Source organism: Monodon monoceros, unplaced genomic scaffold (genome assembly GCF_005190385.1).
Source record: "Monodon monoceros isolate NGI ecotype Baffin Bay Population unplaced genomic scaffold, NGI_Narwhal_1 Super_Scaffold_11, whole genome shotgun sequence".
Taxonomy (NCBI): domain Eukaryota; kingdom Metazoa; phylum Chordata; class Mammalia; order Artiodactyla; family Monodontidae; genus Monodon; species Monodon monoceros.
In genome coordinates this window covers 80,045,926-80,067,289 of record NW_021703767.1, presented here as the reverse complement: position 1 = coordinate 80,067,289, position 21,364 = coordinate 80,045,926, and the positions used below count along the sequence as shown (strand labels likewise).

Genomic DNA, 21,364 nt, shown 5'->3' with positions numbered 1-21,364 from the left:
GGGGGGGGGGGTGGGCAACAAAGGAGTAGGGGGTTAAAAGGTACAAACTATTATGTATAAATAAATAAGCTACAAGGATATATGTACAGCACAGGGAATATAGCCAATATTTTACAATAACTATAAATGGATTTTAACTTTTAAAAATTGTGAATCACTGTGCTGTACACCTGTAACTTATATGATATTGTACATCAACTATATCTCAATTTAAAAAAAAAGAGGCCGTCCTATAAGCCCAAATGCCTGAGAGCTTTGCTAGTCCATGTTCCCAAGCTTCATCCTGGAGCCCCACTGACATCTTCTCTGGGCCCTTGAAGAGCTTTTCAGATTTAATTTAGGCATTCAGGGAGTGTGCTGAATTGTCCTGCTGTCAATTTAGTTAACCTCAGAACCATGTTCCCCAGAATTTCCTTCTCTCTAGTTCCAGGTTACTGTTGGCCAAAACAGGAACTTGTGTGGGTTTGGAAGGCAATAGTCCTCACTCTCTGGAGGTTGTTTTATGATCAGATACAGAGATGGACAGATGTAGATGTGCCAATAGGTTCTAATTGTCTTCACTCTCCTCCTCTCTGCATACAGCTCTTCTTTCCTGCTTCTGGCTCTGATGACTGAGTGGCCCAGGCCCACCAGAGGCTTGCAGGTGTCCCCACAGGCATAGTAGCTGCTCAGAGCCAACAGCTTCTCATAGACTTCTCTCCATGAGCTCCCCCTTCATGACCCAACTTTGGCTTCTTCAATAGGCTTGAATTCTCAGCTTTCTCTGAAGATACCAATATTTCCACCCATGCCAGGGCTTCACGAAAATGGATAAGTGAACTGTCTGTGGTCCTCCAACTCTCTGTCTAGGAGAAGCTGGGATCTTTACTTTCCTAGCCTCTCCTATAATTACATGAGTTCTAATGCCCATAAATAGCTTTTATCTCATAATACTCACAGAGGCTCTGCTTTTCTGACTGAACTCTGACTGATACAGCCTGGAGCCACAGAAATGACCTCAGGCAAATCCAGCAAAAGGAGCATCCTGCCAAGTCTAGCCTAAACTTCTGACCACAGAATCAAGAGCAAATAAAATGGATATTGTTTTGGCTACTAAATTTTGGAGTGGTTTGTTACACAGCACTAGACATATTATAGGGAGTTAGGAAGTAATCTGGGACAAAGAGAGACACTGACCTTCGTGAACTGAAATTTTGAGACTTACAGTCTCATGCCGTCTTAGGGCCTTGAAATTTACCTCATTTAACCTCTTATTTTTCTACCACACCCTTGAAAAATTCACATCAGCTTTTCATGATCAGTTGCAGAGATGAAAAACTCACTACCTTCCAAGATAGATGAGGCCATTTTGGATTATCTTTGGCTTAGAAAGTTCTTCCCTGGCCCCATAACTGGCAATATAATTGAGGGGAAGATATTCCAATTGTGGAAAAAACTTATGAACAATGATGTTTCTAGCAGTTATATATAGTAATAGAAAACTGGAAACAATGTAAATACCCAATTCTAGGGGAACTGTTGCATTAGCATTAGGTTAGTTAAGCAGCTATTAATTATTGCATTAATGGAGAATTTTCAGTGATCTGGAAACATTCTTAGTAGGTTATACTAAGTGAAAAAGCAGGACAAATTGTATATTCAATGTAATTATAACTATGTTGAAAGCATACATTGAAAATAAAAAGTGGAAGGAATTAGAGCAAACAACAATGGCTAGTGAAATGATAGGTAATTTTTCTTTTTCCTGTTTTTCTATTTTAAAAGTATTTTAAAAAGAAATTTGGGCCCACAGCTACTTCCCTCTAGCTTCTACCCAATGGCATAAAATCAGTTGGTTCAGGTCAACCAACAAAGGGAGCACACAGGTGGGGCAGCTGAACCAGCCTGGAAGTTCAGGGTTGGTTTCCAGTCTCTCCATCTCTTATAACCACCTGAGTCTTCCCTTCCTCGTGGTCATGTATGGAGACCCCCTCATCACTATTTCACTTCCTTCTCTCATTTTTTTCTAGCCCTTGGGTCCCAACAAAGCTGAAAAAGAGGTGAAAATTTTTGCTTTAATTCCACACAAACAATACAGCGAAAAATAGAATTCTGAGAAAACAATCAAGAAACTCGGAACAACTAAAATTCACATATGGCAGGGAGGGTCTCATGTCAGGGAACAGTTTTTGTGATTGTCAAGTCCAAGAGGGACCCAGAGGATGGGGTGTAAGTGGGGGTATGAGGGGAGATAGAAGAGATCCTTGGTGTGAAATTCCTGAAGACTTTAGGGGAAAGAAGAGGAGAGGGAGAGAGGGGGCATGGAGGATTGAACATTTAAGAATGTTTGTGATAAGAACATCTCTGCCCTTTTTTGGTTCTCAAGAGAGTGAGTCAAATTGTGAATTGCTTTCAATTGTGTAAGTTTTCTGCTTTTTTGGATGTAACCCCTTACTGAGACTGGATCATGTGGGACCGCATCTTTATATAAGTTGCACATGAGTCTTCACCAATTAGTATATGTTAGGAAAATTATTTAAATTCTCTATGTTTTAGGTTAAATTGTATTCCCTAAAAGACATGTTCAAGTCCTAACTCTTGGACTTGATTTTATATGGAAATAGTTCTTTGCCTATGAAATTATGTTAAGATGACCTCATACTGGATTAGGGTGGACCCTAACCCAATGACTGGTGTCCTTATAAGAAATGGGAAACTTGGACACAGAGACATACACAGAGGAAAGTGTGAAGACAGAGGCAGAGATTGGAGATATGTGGCCGTAGCCAGGAATGCCAAGGACTGGCAAACAACCACCAGGCAGCTAGAAGAGGCAAGGAAGGATCCTTCCCTAGAGCCTTCAGAGGAAGCATGGCCCCACCAACACCCTGATTTCAGACTTCTGGCCTCCAGAACTGTGACAGAAGCAGGTGCTGTTATAAACCACCAGGTTAATGGCAATCAACGGCAGCCCTAGGAATTGAATACACTCTGTATATAGGTTTTTCTCATTTGTAAAATAGTGAAAATAATAGTATTTATAAATCATAGGACTTTGTGAACATGACATGAGTTAATATATGTAAAATATTTAGAAAGTTACCTGAAATATAGTCAGCACTCAGTAAATCAGTGAGAAAAACAGGACCACTGAGATTCAGCCAACTGAGGTGAGACCTCTCTGGACTCCCAGCTAAGTGGGGCATGGGTAATTTCACATATTCGAAGAAGAATTAAGAGACTGAAACCGTCCCTAGATACTCTCTTGTTTCCTGGTTCCACTCTTTCATTCCTAGTCTCACTGGGGTCATCAGCACAGACATCTCTTTTTATGAGTCCCCCCAGGTCCCAGGCTGATGGGGCAGGCAGGGAACCCAGGGAGACCTTGCAACCTGGCCTCCTCATTTGGCAGGTGGCATCTTAGGTCCCTTTGGCTCTCTGAACTTTACAAGCCTCCTATCAGTCCTGGGAGGTGGGTGACATGGAAAAGATATTATCCTAATTTTATAAGAGAGGACCAGAGTAATTTAAGGGATCTCTGAAAGCTTCCATCCACAAGAGAATAATAGCAAGTCCAGGAATCCCTTTACTTTCCTGTGTTTCAAAGGATTTCTCTAGGTGTGTGAATTTAGGCCAATGATTCAGTGACAGCCCTGGGCCCAGGACCCCTGACTCACAAGTGAGTGCTCTGTGCTCCTGTGGTCGCCTTCACCGCAAGTCTGTCACCCTCCAGGGACTGGGCCAGGGGTTAACAGCTCAAACTGCTACTTTACCCAGGTGCCCAAACTGCAGTTAAATATCATGAGAAGGAGCAAAGTAAAGGTACCAGATGCCAGACAAGAACCCGGGTCTAGAAAAAAAAGGAGACGTGTGTGTGTGTGTGTGTGTGTGTGTGTGTGTGTGTGTATTGCATTTCAGAAGCTCTTGAAAGCCATGTAAGTAAAACCAGCACAGCTGGTGGGGTTAAGACTCAAGTTGGCCACATTTGTGAGGGGCTGCAGGTTGTTGCTTCAGTCCTGGATCAAGTCGTTTGGCCATAAAATAATAATGATGATAATAATAATAATAACAATAATAATAATAATTGTAGTAGTAGTGGTAGTAATAGTAATAATTCCCACTCCCCCCCCCCATGTGGAATTTCCAGTTGACAAGGTGTTTTCACCTTCTTTGTTTCTGACGGCTGTCTTGTAATGATTGCACTTCAGGTAGACATTGTGATTCCCCGACCAGAGGGGTGACATGAATTTCCAAGGTCACATAGCCTAGGAGTAGCTGACCTGAGATAAAAATCCAGATGTTCTGACTTCCAGCCTTGTTCAGTAACTGGAATTACAAGACCATAGAAGGTCTGAGATAGAAAGGACATTAAAGGCTACCTATCATTTTCCTCTCTTAGATGGGGAAACTGAGGCTCAGAGAAGTGAAGTAACTGATTGAAAGTCACACGGCCAGATAATGGCAGAGCTACCATCAGGGCCCAGATATACTGATAGTCCCAGCAAAGTGTTCTTATACATTTGTTAGTCGGAGTAAAAACCTCCTAACAGAGCTGGGTAAGCCCCTAGGAAGGTATGTATCGTGTACATGCACATGCTAGACGCCATTAACAGTGTGAGGACCTGAGACCCAGCTGGCAGGTGTTAGAGTCCCCGAATCCCTCTGCTACCAGGAGGATTGCCCAGTCGCTAGGAGGGCTCCGGGCAGAAAAGGAGACGGTCTCTAGGCAGCAGAGCACGGGAAGAAAGAGCTGGTTGGGGAGGGGTGGCCGCGAGCTTGGGAAGCAAGCATCCCGCAGGTGGGAAACTGGAGGCGCCTGGCATCTCAGTGCGGCAGGGCTGGGGGGGCGTGGGTGGGAGCGTCTGGAAATCATGGTTGGGAAGGGGGGCCAGGAAGGGCTTTACTCTCATTGGCCCGTGAATGGCTTAAACTCCCCATCCACCCCTTCTGTGACTTCAGAGCCAGACCCATTCACATGCAAATACCCTCTGGGACCGGGAAGCTGAGCCCCAGAAGGTTCAGGACAGGAAAATAGCCTGGGGACAGGCAAAAACAAAGCCTTGTTGTGTTCTTCTCCTGCAGAGGCAGCCTGGCTCCAGGTCGGTCACAGTCAGCACTGGGGTGAAAGCAGTGATTAAGTAAGTGCTGAGCGGAGAGAAGGGACCCGCCACAGGCCAGCGTCTCCAGGCACTTTCCAGGAATGTGCAAGCCAGTATGTCCCTCCGTCACTGCCCAGGACCCTGCCCTCCCCAGCCCGAATGCACATCCTCAAATCTTGGAAAATTTTCAAGAGAGCTAGAATAGGGACCAAAAGACCTGGCTTCTGGTTACCGCCCTGCCACTCACATGTGTCACTTTAACCTCCCCAGGCACTGGTGCCCTGGAGCTGGCTCTTACCAACTTACAGGGGCCAGTTGTCAACTTTTCAGGGATTTTTGCGATGCTGTTGTTAAACATAGCCATCGTGAAAAACTGTTTCATAAATTTACAATTAAATAAATTATATTAAAAAGAAATAAATTATATAAAAACTCATCATCTCCTAACTATTCTATCATTTTACTATTATCTCAGCACTTGAGTTTACTAATGTCTAGAATATCTGAGTGGTGAACAGAGAGCTACCGAGGTATCTCTTCTCTGCCCTCCCAACCCCCCCCCCAGTCCAGACCAGGTTGTTGATCATTGATAAGTGCACCACTGGGTTCAGCCTCAGTTTTCACAAACATACTCGGTGGACCTTAATTCTATCCTCTAAGAGTCAGGAGGTCAAATGACACTTGGTTGGGAAAGCAGCTTGTAAAGTCTGCCATTGCCTGTGCGCATTAGACAGGGACCCTATTTCCCAGGCCCCCTGGTGATGGGGCTCCCACCTGTACCTCTGTCTTCATCTCCCATCCCTGTCCCTCCTGCTCCAGCCACACTGCCAACCTTGCTCTTCTTCAAACACACCAGGCACATTCCCACTAAGGTCTTGGCTGTTCTTTCTGGTTGGGATGCTTTTCCCCAGAAAGCTACATGGCTGACTTTCTCAACTTCTTCAAGTCTTTGCTCAAATGTCACCCTTTCAACAAGGACCACCTTGATCAACATATTTCAGTGGTAACATGCACCCCACGTCATGTGGACCCTCTCTACCCTGCTCTGTTTCACTTCTTTGCCTATCACCTTACTACTCATTATATAATTAACCTGTGGATTGTGTGTAGTGTTTATTGTCTGTTCCCCCCAGTGTCATGTAAGCACCCCGACCGGCATTTCTGTCTTGATTACAGCTATACCCCAAGCTCTAGTAAATGGTAGGCATTCAATGAATATTTGTTGAATAAATGAATACCTCCCCTTCCCTACTTTTTCTTCTATGAGCACATCAAAGCAAATTCAAGCCCTGCTTTTTACTAAGGTGTGTCTGAGAGTGGCCCGTGTACACATAAGCACACAGATTTGCACACCGGGGCACCTATTCCCCAGAGCACTCCCACCTCACACTCACCCACACTTGCCCACATTCTCTGCCCCAGCGCTGGGAACCTTCCTTCTGTTTTCCATCACCCCAGAGCCTGTGCTGTTTGTACTTCCTTCATAAAATAAGCTTTTGTCACGCTTTTTCTGAAGCTCATTTTCACTTCCTGATTCTTCTGAATCAGCTAGAATGGATTTGGAAACCTGGTATCTCTGGAGTGAAGAATTCCACTAGGGAATACAATTGAAATTCATGAGAAATATTTACCCATTCCTCTTTTCCTTCAGGGGCAAGGCCTCCTGTCTACTCCCGGAGAATGAACAGAGCTTCGGCAGTAGTTGAAGGTCGAGGGCACATTCAGAGTAAACACAGAGCACTGCACAGAAATTAGGAGTCCGGGTTCAGAGGAGTCAGTCTTTGAGCAGGGCCATGGGAGGGACTTATCTGTCAATTACACAGCAGGATGCAGACTGACCCAACGAGGCCTGGGAAGGGAGCATCAGGGCTGGAAGGGCTTAGAGAGGCCAGCCAGTCCAATTTCCTCATTGGGCAGATGGAGAAACTGAGGTCCAGAGCAGACAAGTGACTTGCCCAATGTCTCAACAGGAGTCAGTGGCTGATTTCTAGACCAGAGCCCTTTCCTTTATGCTTACCACCAGGAGATTTTTGCTTTTTCCTGTTCTGCCCCCAGGGCTGTGCTCACTACTAGAAATAAACACAGACATAGGCCCTGAACTCCTGGGCCTGACAGTCTAGTGCAATGTCCTTGAGTTCACCATTAGACATGTGTACCACAAACAGATAAATTGAGCACTTTCCCAACCTTCATAGCTCAGACTCCAATTTTTATTTATTTATTTATTTTTGCGGTACGCGGGCCTCTCCCTGTTGTGGCCTCTCCCGTTGCGGAGCACAGGCTCCGGATGCGCAGGCTCAGCGGCCATGGCTCACGGGCCCAGCTGCTCTGCGGCATGTGGGATCTTCTCGGACCGGGGCACGAACCCGTGTCCCCTGCATCGGCAGGCGGACTCTCAACCACTGTGCCACCAGGGAAGCCTGTTCAGACTCCATTTTTATAAATTTTTTTTTTCTCTCAATGTCAGAATAAAAGAGAAAGTTCTTTAACAAAAATCTAGACAACACAGGGACCCTCAAGGTCCTTCAGTTTTATAAGATTTTACTAAATTTCTCTTATAGCCAGGAAGCATATCAAAATCCTGAAATCCCTACCAGGATAAAACTTGTTCTGAGAAGGGCCAAATGGAGAAACACAATCATGACTTAGGAGTAAGAAGAACAAGGATTGAAACCTGGCTTTGCCCTAAAGTCCTGGACAACAAATGCACTCAAGCTCTTGATGCTCAGTGTCCTTTCCTGTAAATTAGGTGTAGTAATCCCGGCTCTCCCTAGTCCATGAGAATCAAAGGAGGCAATACATCAGAAAGTGCCACAAACTTGTGTCACGACAAATGAATGCACAGGAGAAATAAACAGCCTCTTGCATTTGATTAGTCCTTTCAGGGTACTTTTCCATAAATTGCCTGAAAAACTGAGTGATATGTGCAAGGTCATAGGCAGCCAGTTAGTGGTAAAGTCAGAGCAGGTGAGAAAACGGACACTCACTGAGCATCTGGTGATACCAGCAAGCACTTTAGTGCTGACACCCTTGCCATCATTACCACTCTAATAATGCTTACTGAACTAATTACATAGGTGTTGGGCATATGTCAATATAGCATTTACCTCACTTGACATTCACAATAAGCCCAAGAGATAGGCATTACTGTTATCCCTATTTTACAATAAATAGTGGAGGCAGGACCTGACTCTAGGTCTGAGTGGCTCTAGAGGCTGAACTCCAAACCATTGAACATGTTTGCCTTTTGCAGTACTGATTCCACTCATAAGCCATCATTTCATTTAAACCCTTGCATAAACTGCAAGGAAGGTACTGTATCATTTGAGTCTTTTTTTTTTTTGGTACCAATCACAAAACCAATGCTTAGGGAGATCAAGAAGTTTAGGGAATTACACTGTTAAATTCCTCTTTACCCTTCAAGACTTATCTCAGACATTAATTATTTCCAAAGCTTTTCTTGAACACCCAGAAATGATCACTCTATAACTTATATACTGCCCCATACTCTTGTGTTACTCTGCCTAGCTTTAGCTTATTAATTATGTACTTGTCTTTTGACACACTAAGAAATCATGAGTTCTTGGAGGGCAGGTACTGTCTTACTCATCTTCACGGGGCCTGTCTTTGGTGCAGTGTCCAACTTATGGTAGATTTTCAATAAAATTCTTGGACTTCATTCCATAGACAGCGGAGAACGATTGAAAGGTTTTGAGAGTTGCACAATCAAAGCAATGTTTAAGAAGATCTCTCTGGACACATGTAGAGGGTGGACTGGTTGGGGAGAGACCCACAGCTGGTAGACATTTAGGATGGTATTGCAATAAACTAGGCGAGAGGAATAAGAACTGGAACTAAAGGGCTAAAGTGGAGAGAATGGAAGAAATGTTGAATGTATCAAGAATATAAGAGGAGAAAAGTGATGTTATGTCATATGAGCATTTAACAGATGCCAGTTGAGCTATATGCACTCAATAAAAGAAGGGGAAAGAGAGAAAGAGAAAAAGCCAAATGCAGGTTTTTATTATCTCCTTTTCCAGTGAACAGATACCATGAAGTGAACTTGAAAATAAGATGTGTGAATCTGCTGTTCCCTTGGTGGTTCTGGTTTCTGAGTACCTTTTTCAGTAACTATAGCTCCAGGGCTCATTTCTCAGCACAAGTCAAACTACTTCATCTGATGCTCAACTAAAGGAACTATATAATTTGTTGCATTTCTGGGAAAGAAGTCTCTTCTGGACATTCTAAAAGACAGTGCTCTACTATATTTAAGAGAGTAAGTTTGACTATAGACAGTATTTGCCTTACATTACACTTAAAAACCTAAGCATCCATAAGATGGGGGACTCCACTGTCACTCAATATTTTTAAAAGAAGAAAAGAAAAGACTGAGAGTTTTGAGATATAAATTCTGGTCCCCGTGTGACCTTGGCCAATGAATTGCCCTTTCCGGGGCTTCAGCATGATGATCATGAAGTTGAATCATGATTCCTGAGGTCTTAGATACATAGAATATCAGGGCTAGGTGGACCTTAGAGAACATCTGGTTTAACTCCCTGTATTTGAGACAGGATGAAAGAGTCCACTCTAAAAGCAATCACTTGCCCAGGGTTACTTAGTTAGTAGAGAATGGCCACAAGAATCTAGGCCTCCAGTTTCCTGGCCAGTGTCTGTGCTCTGCCCCTCGCCTACAGCATTAACCAGCTGTGATTCATATGTCTCATCTGTGCACTGTAGGAATCCACACATTGCAGCCACATTCCAAGGAAGCAAATCCTGTCGTGCAGATGTGCATGTGCCTTGAAGACCAAAGACTGCGGGAAGTCAGGCTGGAGAGGAATTTTCATAAAATGAGAGCATCCAGACCACAGCCTTGGGGTCCTGCCCTTCTTCAAGCTGCTCATGTGCAGTGTCAGCAATTCCGTCATCATCACCCTGATGGGCCAGGGTGGGAAGGGCAGTCTGTGGACTGGGGCTGGGCTGAAAGGATTCCTGTGAACTGGACGGTCCTTTAAACCCACTCCCAGGCCTGCCAGGGGAATTCAGTCACAGAATGAAAGAGCCTCAAAACAGGGGATATTATCCCATCAGACGGAAATGAGTGATATTCCAAGTTCCTTGGAAAAGGACAGCACTGGCATGATATATTTACAAGTTTTCTTCAAATGACATGTCACTAAGGCAACTCCAGCAGACTATAGTCTCTTAACGGAGTGCTTATGGCCACGGAACTTCAAGAAGTGGCTGCTGTAACATATTATTACCGTTTTCTGGCATTATCCTAACTAGGATAATGAGGGTTTGGGGGGGTCATCTGGAAAGCTCTGGCAAGGAGAATGAAGATTAAAATTCTGGAATTTAAGGGACCTTAGGGATCATCTCATTCTACTCCTCATGGAACAGGTGAAAAGACAGAATTTTGTAGAGGGGTATTGACTTATCCAAGGGTGGCATGGCTGGCATGCTCATGCTTCATTCAGATGAAAAGGGAAGAGCCTCCTTCTCATTCATAGCCAGGAAAGCCACATATTCTGGGGGTGGAAGGTTAGGGAGAGAACACAATTAGAAAAAGTCAACGGGTTTCGACTATATGTTGAAGGCTTCTGGGTTTTAGGGTTCACAGGTGAGAGTACTAGTCTTGTCCCTGAATTGGGAACTTAAGGAGTATTCAAGCTATAATTCCTGCAAGGTGTGACCTTCAGGGGGACCAAGAAGGTTGAGTGAGCAGAGTGAGCTTCTGAGCCACCTTCAACCCTAGCAGCCTCACTTCTGTTTCCTATATCAGGACTACTAGAAGATTTTTAAGAAGAAAATGTCCACTAGGGAGAAAATATTTGAAAAACAACAATAACAACAATGACATGGGACTAGGTGGGTCTCCAGAGGGCCCCTGTGGCCTGACATCCTATGAGTTCTTGAGTCCAGGAGGGGAACTCTGCCGGGCACGTGTGGGCAAGGACACAGGGCCTGTCTCCACATGAGCACTCGTCATCAGCTGACCAGGGTGCAGCGTCCTGTGAAGGAAGGCCTGCTCAGGCCCCATGGCTGCTAGAGCCTCTGCAGGGAGGCCAATGCTAGTGCTGGGATGGCATTCTGGAAGGAAGTGAGCTGTGCAAGCCCAAGCAAAGTAATACCTCTCTGTCCAATATGCTAATCTCTTCTTCTAAAGGAACTGGAAAAATGTATTGGAATCAGAGAAGCAAGGACTGTCGGGCACTTCAGGTAGGCAGCTCAGTCTCTGTGTTGCCTCACACAGACTGTTTCTTTGCTATGCTCAGAGGTCATAAGTCTAATTTTGGAGCAGAGAGAGTGCTAAAAGATTGTCTTTTCTACTCCAGATCATTTGGGAGTTAGTGGCAGATCTGGGACTAGAACAGGCATTTCCTGAATCCCAGTCAAGAAACCAGGATGATGCTGCCCTTCCAGAGGTCCTAGTCCCATCTCCTTGGGCTTTCAGGAAGGTATCTCACCACCCTAGATAGAAACCATCAATCAATTTCCAAAATATTCTCCAACCAGAAAGGCCAAACTTTGGGTAGAAATTTCAGTGTCCTTAATTCAGGGTCAGAAGAGGTCTTCACAGTCTATTGTTGCCCTTGAAAAGTATCATTTTTTTCCGCTACAAAGTGTAGCTGATGTCAACTCTTTAATCTGCCTTGCCAGGAGACTCAATTTATTTGGGGGCAAAGGAATGAGTTAAATCCTCTATTGTGTGTTTATCATCTCGATAAAGGAGTCCTAACAGGGTCAAACCTGGCATCCATATAAATAAGAGGAAAACTTGTGAGAAATGATTGAATATGAATTGAGAGTGAATTCTTAGGGTGGAGGCAGGGAGGAATAATGAAAATAAGTCATTGTCACAGCTAAAGAAAAAAATTCTAATTTCTGTGGTCTTGAGGCCTCAGCTACTAATAAAGGCAAGTGTTTCCGCTGGCAAAATTTCTAGATGATTGACATATTTGAAAGTAGAGAAAAAAGCAGTTAGGAAGTTCACATCTAGCCTTGTCTAAATCTATGGAATTTACTCTTCTATTAAGTCACTGTTTGGTCATTTTCCTTCTGCTAAGTTCACTCTCCAACCTAAATATTTGAGAATACCATGGTTGTACAGCGAGCACCAGCTAGGGGAATGGGCTGGGGGATTCTGCTAACCTAATGCCCCCTACCCATAATGCATCTGGGATCCTGGAGTTTGGTTCTGCCAGAGGCTAGATTATGTCCTAGAAGACATAACTAACCTGTTTGTTAGAAATTTCGATTTAGGATGATAAACACTTAGGATCTTGGTGAATACTCTCTGCTTGACCCTTGCGAGTCTGAGAAGTTGACTCCATTTTCAATGAATTTATAGAAACTGTCTGTCAATCTAGATTACCAAGCCACATCATCTCTTAGAGCAACCAGTTTTACCTTTTCTCATTCTTTTTGTCAATCTTTTATTGTCATTACTCTTCTTCATCTTGTGCAATTGCTATTTTTCTAGGCTCATCTCTCTTTTTAAGGGACTAGATTTTTGTGTCCTTAAATTCTCACAGTTTCTAGCACAGGGCATTCAAAGATGGGCAGCATCACACAGAGAGAGCAATCGTTCTCCAATGGAGAGATTTTGCTCCCCTGGGGATATTGATAACTGCTGGAGACATTTTTGGTTGTCACAACTGGAGTGGGAGTGCTATTGGCATCTAGTGAGTAGAAGCCAGGGATGCTGCTAAAGACCCTACAATTCACAAAACAGCTTTCTTCAGCAAGTAATTGTCCGGCTCAAAGTGTCGATAGTGTTAAAGTTGAAAAACTGTCATGGAGCACCAACTTTAGAAAGTTTTCAGTCACAGAAAATGTGCTTTAAATGGGATACTTGATGCATATCCAACATGTATAATTAGCAACAGCCACCATTTAAAATGAGCTAATCAGGGTAGGGGTTCACAGCCCCACTTACCAGGCCTCCGCCCCGCCCCATCCCACTGTTCTTTTCAGGCCCTGCAGTATCCTAGGGCTCAGTGTAGTACAGCTTGTGAGCAGTTTGGTGGAGCCAAAAGAACATGGTATTGAAAGTCACAAGACATGGGTTTGGAACCCTGATCCATCACTTACTAGCTGTACAACGTTGGGTGAGTTGCTTCACCTTCTTGGGGTTGTTTCTTTGTCTGTAAATGGGACAGTAGTACCTGTCTCATAGGATTGTTTTAAAGGTTGAATGAGATTTTAAGTGTAAATCACCTTGTCAACTCACTTCTTTGCTGTTGATCAAACATTCTGGTAAATACAAGGTTAACTCTTGTTGAATTACAGGCTGTGGAAAAATGAGACTATACTAATACCAAAAATATAGAAAGCCTACTCTAGGGTGGTTTGATGAGAACTTCTACCAGGAAGCCAGAGAGAGTTTATAAAGTAGGTTCTTAGGTCTTCACATCTTTTTGAACCAGATACAACCTTAATAAGTGTCATCTCTCAGAAGTACTTTAACCTTTCTTAGCTCCACTTTTAAAAGAGAACAGCTTCCCACCCATGGCATTGTTTGTGGGCTCTCCTTAAATTCTGGGAAATGTTGTTTTGATGTTGTAATCATTTTCTGCTCCTCTTCCATTTGTCTTTTACATCCATCTGTGTAGTGACCCCCCCACTGTTGCCCATACTCTTTGTTGATAAAATCCAAACTCTTTAGCATCATATTCAAGGCCCTTCAGAATCTCACCCCAATCCAAACTTCCAACTTCACCTCCTACTCGCCGCTTCGGCATACTCTACACTTCCCAAACACTTGATCATTACCTAGGGAACAGGGCAATGCTTTCTAATGCCTCAGCTTTGGATATAATGCTAGCTTACTCTGATTAATGCTGACTCTGGGGTATCTGCCCTTTTCTGCTTGTTGAATTAAAGGTGACATTGGAGCAGAGGTTAGTGGAAACGTTAAAGACTTTGAGATCAGAAAGGAAAAGGCAAGGTTGTGTTTGGCTGAGTCACACTTTGCCAGTTTCAGTTTCCCTCAAGGTCTTTTCTAGGTCTTCCTACTCAGCCTGCACCTAGCATGCCACCCCCAACCCTCCTTCATAATGTTATAACATTGTAATGTCTCCCTCACTGGACTGCCAGCCCGGGTGGTAAACACAGCATCTAATTCATCTAAGCTCCTCTAACTCCCAGCAGATTCTCCCATAGAGAACCTGGGGAACCTAGGGAACATTAGGGGTCTCACCTTCACATAGTCGTATTCACAAAGGTAAGAGGATTCCAAGTTGAAGTGCATGAAGTAAAGCTTGATCCGAAATCCCTCTGGGACAGTGATATTCCACGTCACCTCTGAATCACTTGGATAAGAGTCTGGATAGCCAGGCGACTGAATCTGGCCAAACATATTGTTAAGCTCCACTATGTGGGCCAAAGCCTTCAACAAGGAGAAGCACAGAGCATGAGAGAGAAGGAGCCACCTGAAAGACATGAATGGATTCACTTACATTCACAGACACTGGTCCTTGCCATTTAGCTAAATCAACAGCCAGGAGAACAAGTTCCCAGCCATGTCTCTGCCGCTGACCTGCTGTAATTACTTCATCCTTATGGGTCTTGCTTACCCAGCCTTAATACTGGAGGGCGGTAACTTGATTTTAAAGGTTGCTTCCAGTTGTGCTCTTTTTAAAGATTTGATAATAGTATTAAACTTTCCCAGAAAATACCATATTTGGGACTCTGAGGCATATCATTTTTTGGTTGAAAATATAAATTTCACAGTTAGGTAAAAGCTGATATCATTTCTTTAGCTTAGCTTCATTTAAGAATCATAAACTCTTGATTCAATTTTCTAAAAAGTAAGTAATAGTAACATGGTAATATTGAGATAAGACTTATACTCAATGATGGGATCTGTAGTACCTAAAACAAATTTAACAAAATCAATCAAGAAATGCAAAATTTTGAATTAAGAAGGAATGAGCAAAACAAGGTTTTTCCTTTTGGCAAGTGTTTTTATAAAAGGATCAAAAACATACAGTTTATTTCCAGCTGCAGGAATGAGAGATGATGGACTGTGAAAAGAGTTGCATAAGGGGCACGGGAAATTAAACAAAACTTACAGAATACACCCAAAGTGGCTGATGCAATAATGAGGCAGAATGTCCAAGGCTTGTCAAAAACCTAATGGTCGGGCTTCCCTGGTGGCGCAGTGGTTGAGAGTCCGCCTGCCGATGCAGGGGACAAGGGTTTGTGCCCCCGTCTGGGAAGATCCCACATGCCGCGGAGCAGCTAGGCCCCGTGAGCCATGGCCGCTGAGCCTGCGCATCCGGAGCCTGTGCTCCGCAACGGGAGAGGCCACAGCAGTGAGAGGCCCGCGTACCACACAAAAACAAAAACAAAAAACAAACAAACAAAAAACCTAATGGTCAGTACACAAGACAACCAAGGCATCTACTAGATTGCTCCCCCTGTGAGACTCAAGGACCTTGAACTCAAACATCCCAATCCTGGCTCATCAACTTCTCCCTTAAATACTATATGTTCTGCTTCCTATGTCTTGGGAACCCCTCTCCTTCTCTCCAGCCAATTCATTTAAATGTTCTTATGTGGACTGTTGCTATTTCATCCTAACTGATCTCCCTGGCTACCACTTCATACCATTCAGCAATCTTCCGCCAAGTTTGATTTTCTGTAACACAGATGTGTCCACACTGCTCCACTGTGCCTGCAGGGCAAAGCATCTGCTCCCGGGATGGCTGATAAGCCCTTTCTGATCTAGTGCTGATTCACCTGTCCAACTTCATCTCATAGCAGCCATGCCGAGGCAGATCATTCTGGGAGCATGCCGTGCCCATCCAGGCCTTGGTCCCATTGCACATGCCCTGCTCATTCCTCACCTGGTTGTCTTATTTATCCTCCACCATCCAGCTCAAAGCTTCCCAAGATACCACAGAGTATCCTTCACTCCAGATTCCAGCTCCCTGTACATGCTTCCAATTAGAGCACTGCTTTAGGCACAGTCCCTGAAGTTAGGTGTATTTGGGTTCAAATCCCGGTTCTCTTACTTACTGGCTGTGAAACCTTGGGTAATTAGTCTCTGAGCTCAGGTTTCCTCAAATGTAAAATGAAGATTATAATCTCTAATTTACAGAGCTCACATGAACATTGGAGATGATGTATGTGAAGGACCTAATATAAAGCCTGGTATATAAGAGATGATGAATGAATGAATGAAAGCATGAAAGTGGGGCCAGAGTCTTATATAGCCTAAAAAGTAACTTCTGGGAAATTATACCAGCGTCTTAAGATTAAGATACAATTTGGCTAATCAGGAAGTTGTTTCTCCCCAAGGTGCCCCACGCTGCTCGGTAAACAGATGCACATATGTTTATATATGCACACATATGAATTTTTGAGTGTGTAAACACAATGAGATAACTACAATGAGATTATCTAGCTGTCTTATATAATATTTACATAAAAGGTAAATACGTAAGTGCAAAATGGCCTACAAGGGTGTCAGTAGGATATTAACAGTAGTTATCTCTGAAGTGGTAATATGAGTGTTTTTAATTTTACTTTTGTGTATATAAAATGTTCAGATGTGTCTAGAAGGGCCTTGTGCTATTTTTTCAATTAAAAAAATAGTTATTTAAATTTTTTCCAAGGCCCCTGCAATAGCAACATGTGAGATGCAACTAAGGAAACAAAATGTTTTAATCCAATTGCCAGGGTCAATATTTTTATAAACCAATCTGTGGAGGAGAGAGAAGGGGAGGCACAGGTCCAAGCTCTCTCGTGAACTAGTAGGAAAGCTTGAGTCTAGAAACTCTGGCTTGCAGGGCTCAGGCAGCCCCACTTTCAAGTGAGGAAATATACTGATGGTACCTGGGTTAGGAGTTCTGGTTCAGTTCCGCTTGGGGAGGGGAGAGCACTGGTCTTAGGTTGGAATAGCTGGATTCAAGTCCAGACTTTGACTTTATTTATCTGACCTATCTTGGGGAAGTCACGTAAGGTCTCCCTCTCAGTTTCTTCATTCTTTAATTGGTGATAATAATGACATCCCCCGGGGCTGCTGTCAGAATAAAGGACGATTGGAAAATAAGTACTTTGTTAACTGTCCAGCCCTAGGCAAACATTAGTTATGATTACTCCATCATGCTGCTTCCCGAAAAGCAGGGGTTAGGAATGAGCTTTGGATCCCCCAACTGGACCTCCCTGCAATAGGGACACCCAGATTATGTAAGGCTGAAAGGTCAACTTTCTCCATATCTGCTTTTTCCAGACCACATGGAGGAGACTGAGCTTCCTAATGCTGCTTCTGTCAAGGGCTGGCCCAGGCTAACGGCTCCATCTATCCTCAGAGGCCTAGGACCATGTGTAGTAGGCAACTGGTCATCGTGGGAGGAAGGCCTGTGAAGCTTTCTGTTCTATTTTGTTTGCATCTCAAAACAGTTTCAAACATATGAAACAAATCTCTCTTTTCACATAATAAGCCTGAGCATATGCTTGCTTGCTTGCTTTCAGGGCTGCAAATTAAAGAATGTAAGTGGCAGCTTTCATTTCCCATCACACTCTCTGAATGTTTTTGGCTTCTTATCCACCAGGCACCGGCTGTACAAATTCTGACACCTGCTATCTATTCTCCAACTAATCAAAAAGTTTAATTACATTTGCTTGAAATGTCAAAAGTAATATATAATGCCAGGATTTCCTAAGCTCTACTGTAGGAGCAAGCTCTCAGGAATGCCTTAAAAAATGCCGGCAGATATCCATGGTTGTGGAATGAGTAGCACTTTCTATCCTTTCCATTCACTCCTCACTTCAACCTACACTACACCAAGACTGTTTTGGGGTAGAAGAGTTGAAATGGACTATATAGATCCCTTTGACAACACCCGTACTTGACAGATGACGAAAAGGATACCCCAAGAGGTGACATGTCATGCCCAATACCATATGGTGAATTAGCTTCAACAGAAGAAGGGAATAACAAAAGCTCACAGAGGATGCTGGGTCCATGCCCATATCATGCCCAGGCATCTGGCCAAAGCAATTAATCCTGTGAAAAATAATTTAAAAACCCGTAGCTTTATGTGAAAATTAAAAAAAAAAATATACTAATACCAAAGCCCTTCCCCAGCAGATTTTAGTTTAATTAGTCTGGAGTGAGGCCTGGTCACTGATATTTTTTTTTTTTTTTTTGCGGTACGTGGGCCTCTCACTGTTGTGGCCTCTCCCGTTGCGGAGCACAGGCTCCGGACGCGCAGGCTCAGCTGCTCCACGGCATGTGGGATCTTCCCGGACCGGGGCACGAACCCGTGCCCGTGTCCCCTGCATCGGCAGGCGGACTCTCAACCACTGCACCACCAGGGAAGCCCTGACATTTTTTAAAGCACCACAGATGCTTCTAATGTGCAGCTAGGATTGAGAGCCGCTGGTGTAGAATAATATACTTGGTTGAGAGTCTGGCAAAATACAGTAGAAAAACATCCTGAACTTGGAGCCTAAAGATCCAAATTTGGGTCTGGGCTTTTTCAAGATCATCAGTGTGGCTCTGGGCAAGTTGCTAAACTCTTTTATCCTCACTTCTCCATAAATCCTACCTCATCCAAAATCTGAAGACCAGATGAGACAGTGCCTATGAAAGGGCTTTGCAAACTCTGAACTGTTGTGTCTATGTGAGGGAAGACCTTTTATAGACTTCTAGTGGAGCACTTTTCCAGTAGTAGTTTTGCTATTGAACAACTGAATTCAATTCAGCTAATATTTATTGCATGCCTAATAGGAAACAGACATTATGCTAGGTACTAGGCATACAAAGATGAACATGCCATAGATCCTATTCCTTAAGGAACACTCAGTCTTGGAAGAGGAGGTGGACATTTCAACAAAGAGGTATTAAGAAAGGTAGCTCCCAAGGACAGAGATATCACAAAGGAGAAGATGCTGACTCTGGGGATACTGGGCAGGGAAGAGGAGGTGATGTATGAGCCAGCTTGAACAATCGGGTCCTCTAGAAATAGGAGAAATAAGAGGGAGAGCTATTCTGGCTTAAGGGATCAGCAAACACAAAGATACAGAGCTGATCATTGGCCTTGTAGTTTGGTATGGCTGGGGCACTGGGTGGTAGGGTGAGATCTGAATAGTGGACAGATCAATCAAATTGTCATTCCATGTAGATGGGCATAAATCTCCTCTCTTTTAGGAGAAAGGAAAATGAAGTTAGATAGCAGATTTAACATTACAATGGATTTAGAAAGAAGAGAATGATTGGATTAACCTTAAAGACCTGATTATCTCTCTAAACCACAGGTAATCTGAGTTCAAAGAGTTAACATAGCCTGAAGCCCCTCATTGGCCCCAGACCCTGAAAAGTTGCTAGGTGACTTTGCAGAAGAGAAACAAATAGAAACCCTTTTCCAATTGAGAAGAAAATTAACGGGAAAAGATGTTTAGAGGCAACACATCTGCAGAGTGTTTTTTTTTTCTTTTTTGTATTTTTAACAGTATTAACACTTATAAGTAGTAAAAGTAATTATGGTGGTCGGATTTTGACACTTGGAGAGAAAAACTTACAAGAAATGTCTGGTAACAAGCATCAGGTAACTCTAAGTCTAGGCTAAGGAATGGGGAATATTGAAGAGCTTGGAAACAATTAGAATTTAAAGTCCTAGTTTCAGAACTCCAAAGACTCTTTTTTTTTTTTTTTTAATTTCAATTTGTAATATTCCTTTAAGAGCCATTTGGTGCAATTCATAGCCTGATTCACGCCACTGGCGGCCTCTGATTCCAGTAAGAAATGCAGAAATTTATAGTGGAATGTAAAACGGGGACAGGTTTTTAGTTTTCTAAATTGAGGTTTTAAACTAGCAAACTTCTGAAGGTTTAAGAAGCCACATAGCTGAGCTACGGGAATCTGGTTTCTTTTCCGGTCAGAACAAATAAACACACAAACACATATCTAACTCACAAAGTGTTGGAAGAGATAAAGCAATGCTCTTTACAAAGGAGGAAAACAAAAACTCAGCCTTGTGGGCAACAGAAGAAAAGTCACATTGGCCAGCAGACAGCACCCTACGCTGGCAGAGGGAGAAATCTGAGTTCCAGCGGCGTCAGGGGCATTTGCACACAGCCTCCCGTTTCAAGTTGCATGTCTCCGGAGTCCCAGGGAAGGCCCCAGCCTGTCTCCTTTCTCAGAGCCCCAGGGAGTGATGAAAAGCCCCTGAACCAGCCACAGGACTCGCAGGTGAGTCAGCCCAGAGACAAGGTCAGACCTTCCAGGGCTACTTGGCACCTGGTCCCTGGAAGGACCCCCTGTGCCCACTCCTGCCCTGGCACTCACCTCATTTTCCTGCCTTGGGTGCTCCTGGCTGCCTGGTCCCCCCGGCCTGACTTGTCTGCGAGCTCGTCCCCGGTGTGGTGTCAGCGATGCCTTATCTTTGTTCTGAGGTCCCTGTGTGTCTCTGGAATTGGCTGGCATTCTCCATTCAGGTCACGCCTTCCCCTGCCTGCAACAGATCCCCTCTCCCCCTCTCTCCCTCTGCCTTTTCCTCTCTCTCTCCTCTCTCTCTTCTCTGACTTGCTCGTACACACACACAGAGGAACCTGACAGAACAGAATCTGTCTTCTTCCTTAAAAGATCTGCTTCTCCAGGTCCCTCCTTCATCCCATACGGCTGCTTCCAGCTCCTGAGAGAGAATAACTGAGCAGCTCAAATAGGTATTTGTATCACCATGTGTGTGTGTGTGTATGTGTGTGGATATATGTGTGTATATGTGTGTGTGTGTGTATGTGTGTGGATATGTGTGTGGATGTGTGTGTGTGTGTGTGTGTAAAGGGTGGAGGGGGACAAAGTCTGATCTCTGTCTCCCTTGCCAGATGGCTATAGTTTTCTGCTCGTGTTCAGGACACTGGCAAAGGACACCAATTAAACAGGATGATCAACTAAGAGGGCAATTCTAACATCTACACTAGGCAAGAAAATAGAACCAAATCCCAAAGCTTGTCTGTCTGCAAACCACTACAGGCTTTCCTGTGAACAGAGCGGCTGGCCCGGTATGTGAGGGGAGCAGTCAGTCCTGCAGTTGGTTAGTTGTTCTTCATCACTTAAAAGCAAGGCTTGTGCTGTTTACCAACTCAGAGCATTCAGAGGCCTGATACAGCCCGGGGAGGACCCACTACAGACAGAAAGCCCCGCATCCCATGGCTGTAGAGAGATCTGGGCCTGTAAAGGTGGCTAGACCTGGAGTTTGTGGAGAAAAGCAGCATCAGATATAAGCCAAGCTGAATAAGAAGAAAATTCCTTTCTTCACAACAATGACCAC

At 43.9% G+C, this 21,364-nt stretch overlaps 1 protein-coding gene across 5 annotated transcripts in view; it reads right to left on the bottom strand.

The window, feature by feature from the left end:
* Nucleotides 1–20,967, bottom strand: part of MASP1 (mannan binding lectin serine peptidase 1) — a 63,599-nt gene extending 42,632 nt beyond the window's left edge. For 3 of the 5 annotated variants that reach the window (XM_029214459.1, XM_029214458.1, XM_029214455.1), the window contains exons 1-2: nt 20,383–20,967; nt 14,284–14,515 (exon numbers count right to left, since the gene is read on the bottom strand). In XM_029214459.1, the coding sequence (XP_029070292.1) occupies nt 14,284–14,515; nt 20,383–20,387 (237 nt within the window). In that variant the 5' untranslated portion in view covers nt 20,388–20,967. Of the gene's footprint in view, nt 1–14,283; nt 14,516–15,157; nt 15,327–16,925; nt 17,054–20,382 lie in introns of those variants that run through there. The other 2 variants (XM_029214457.1, XM_029214456.1) reach the window with 2 other exon arrangements.
* Between the last annotated feature and the right edge of the window lie 397 nt (nt 20,968–21,364).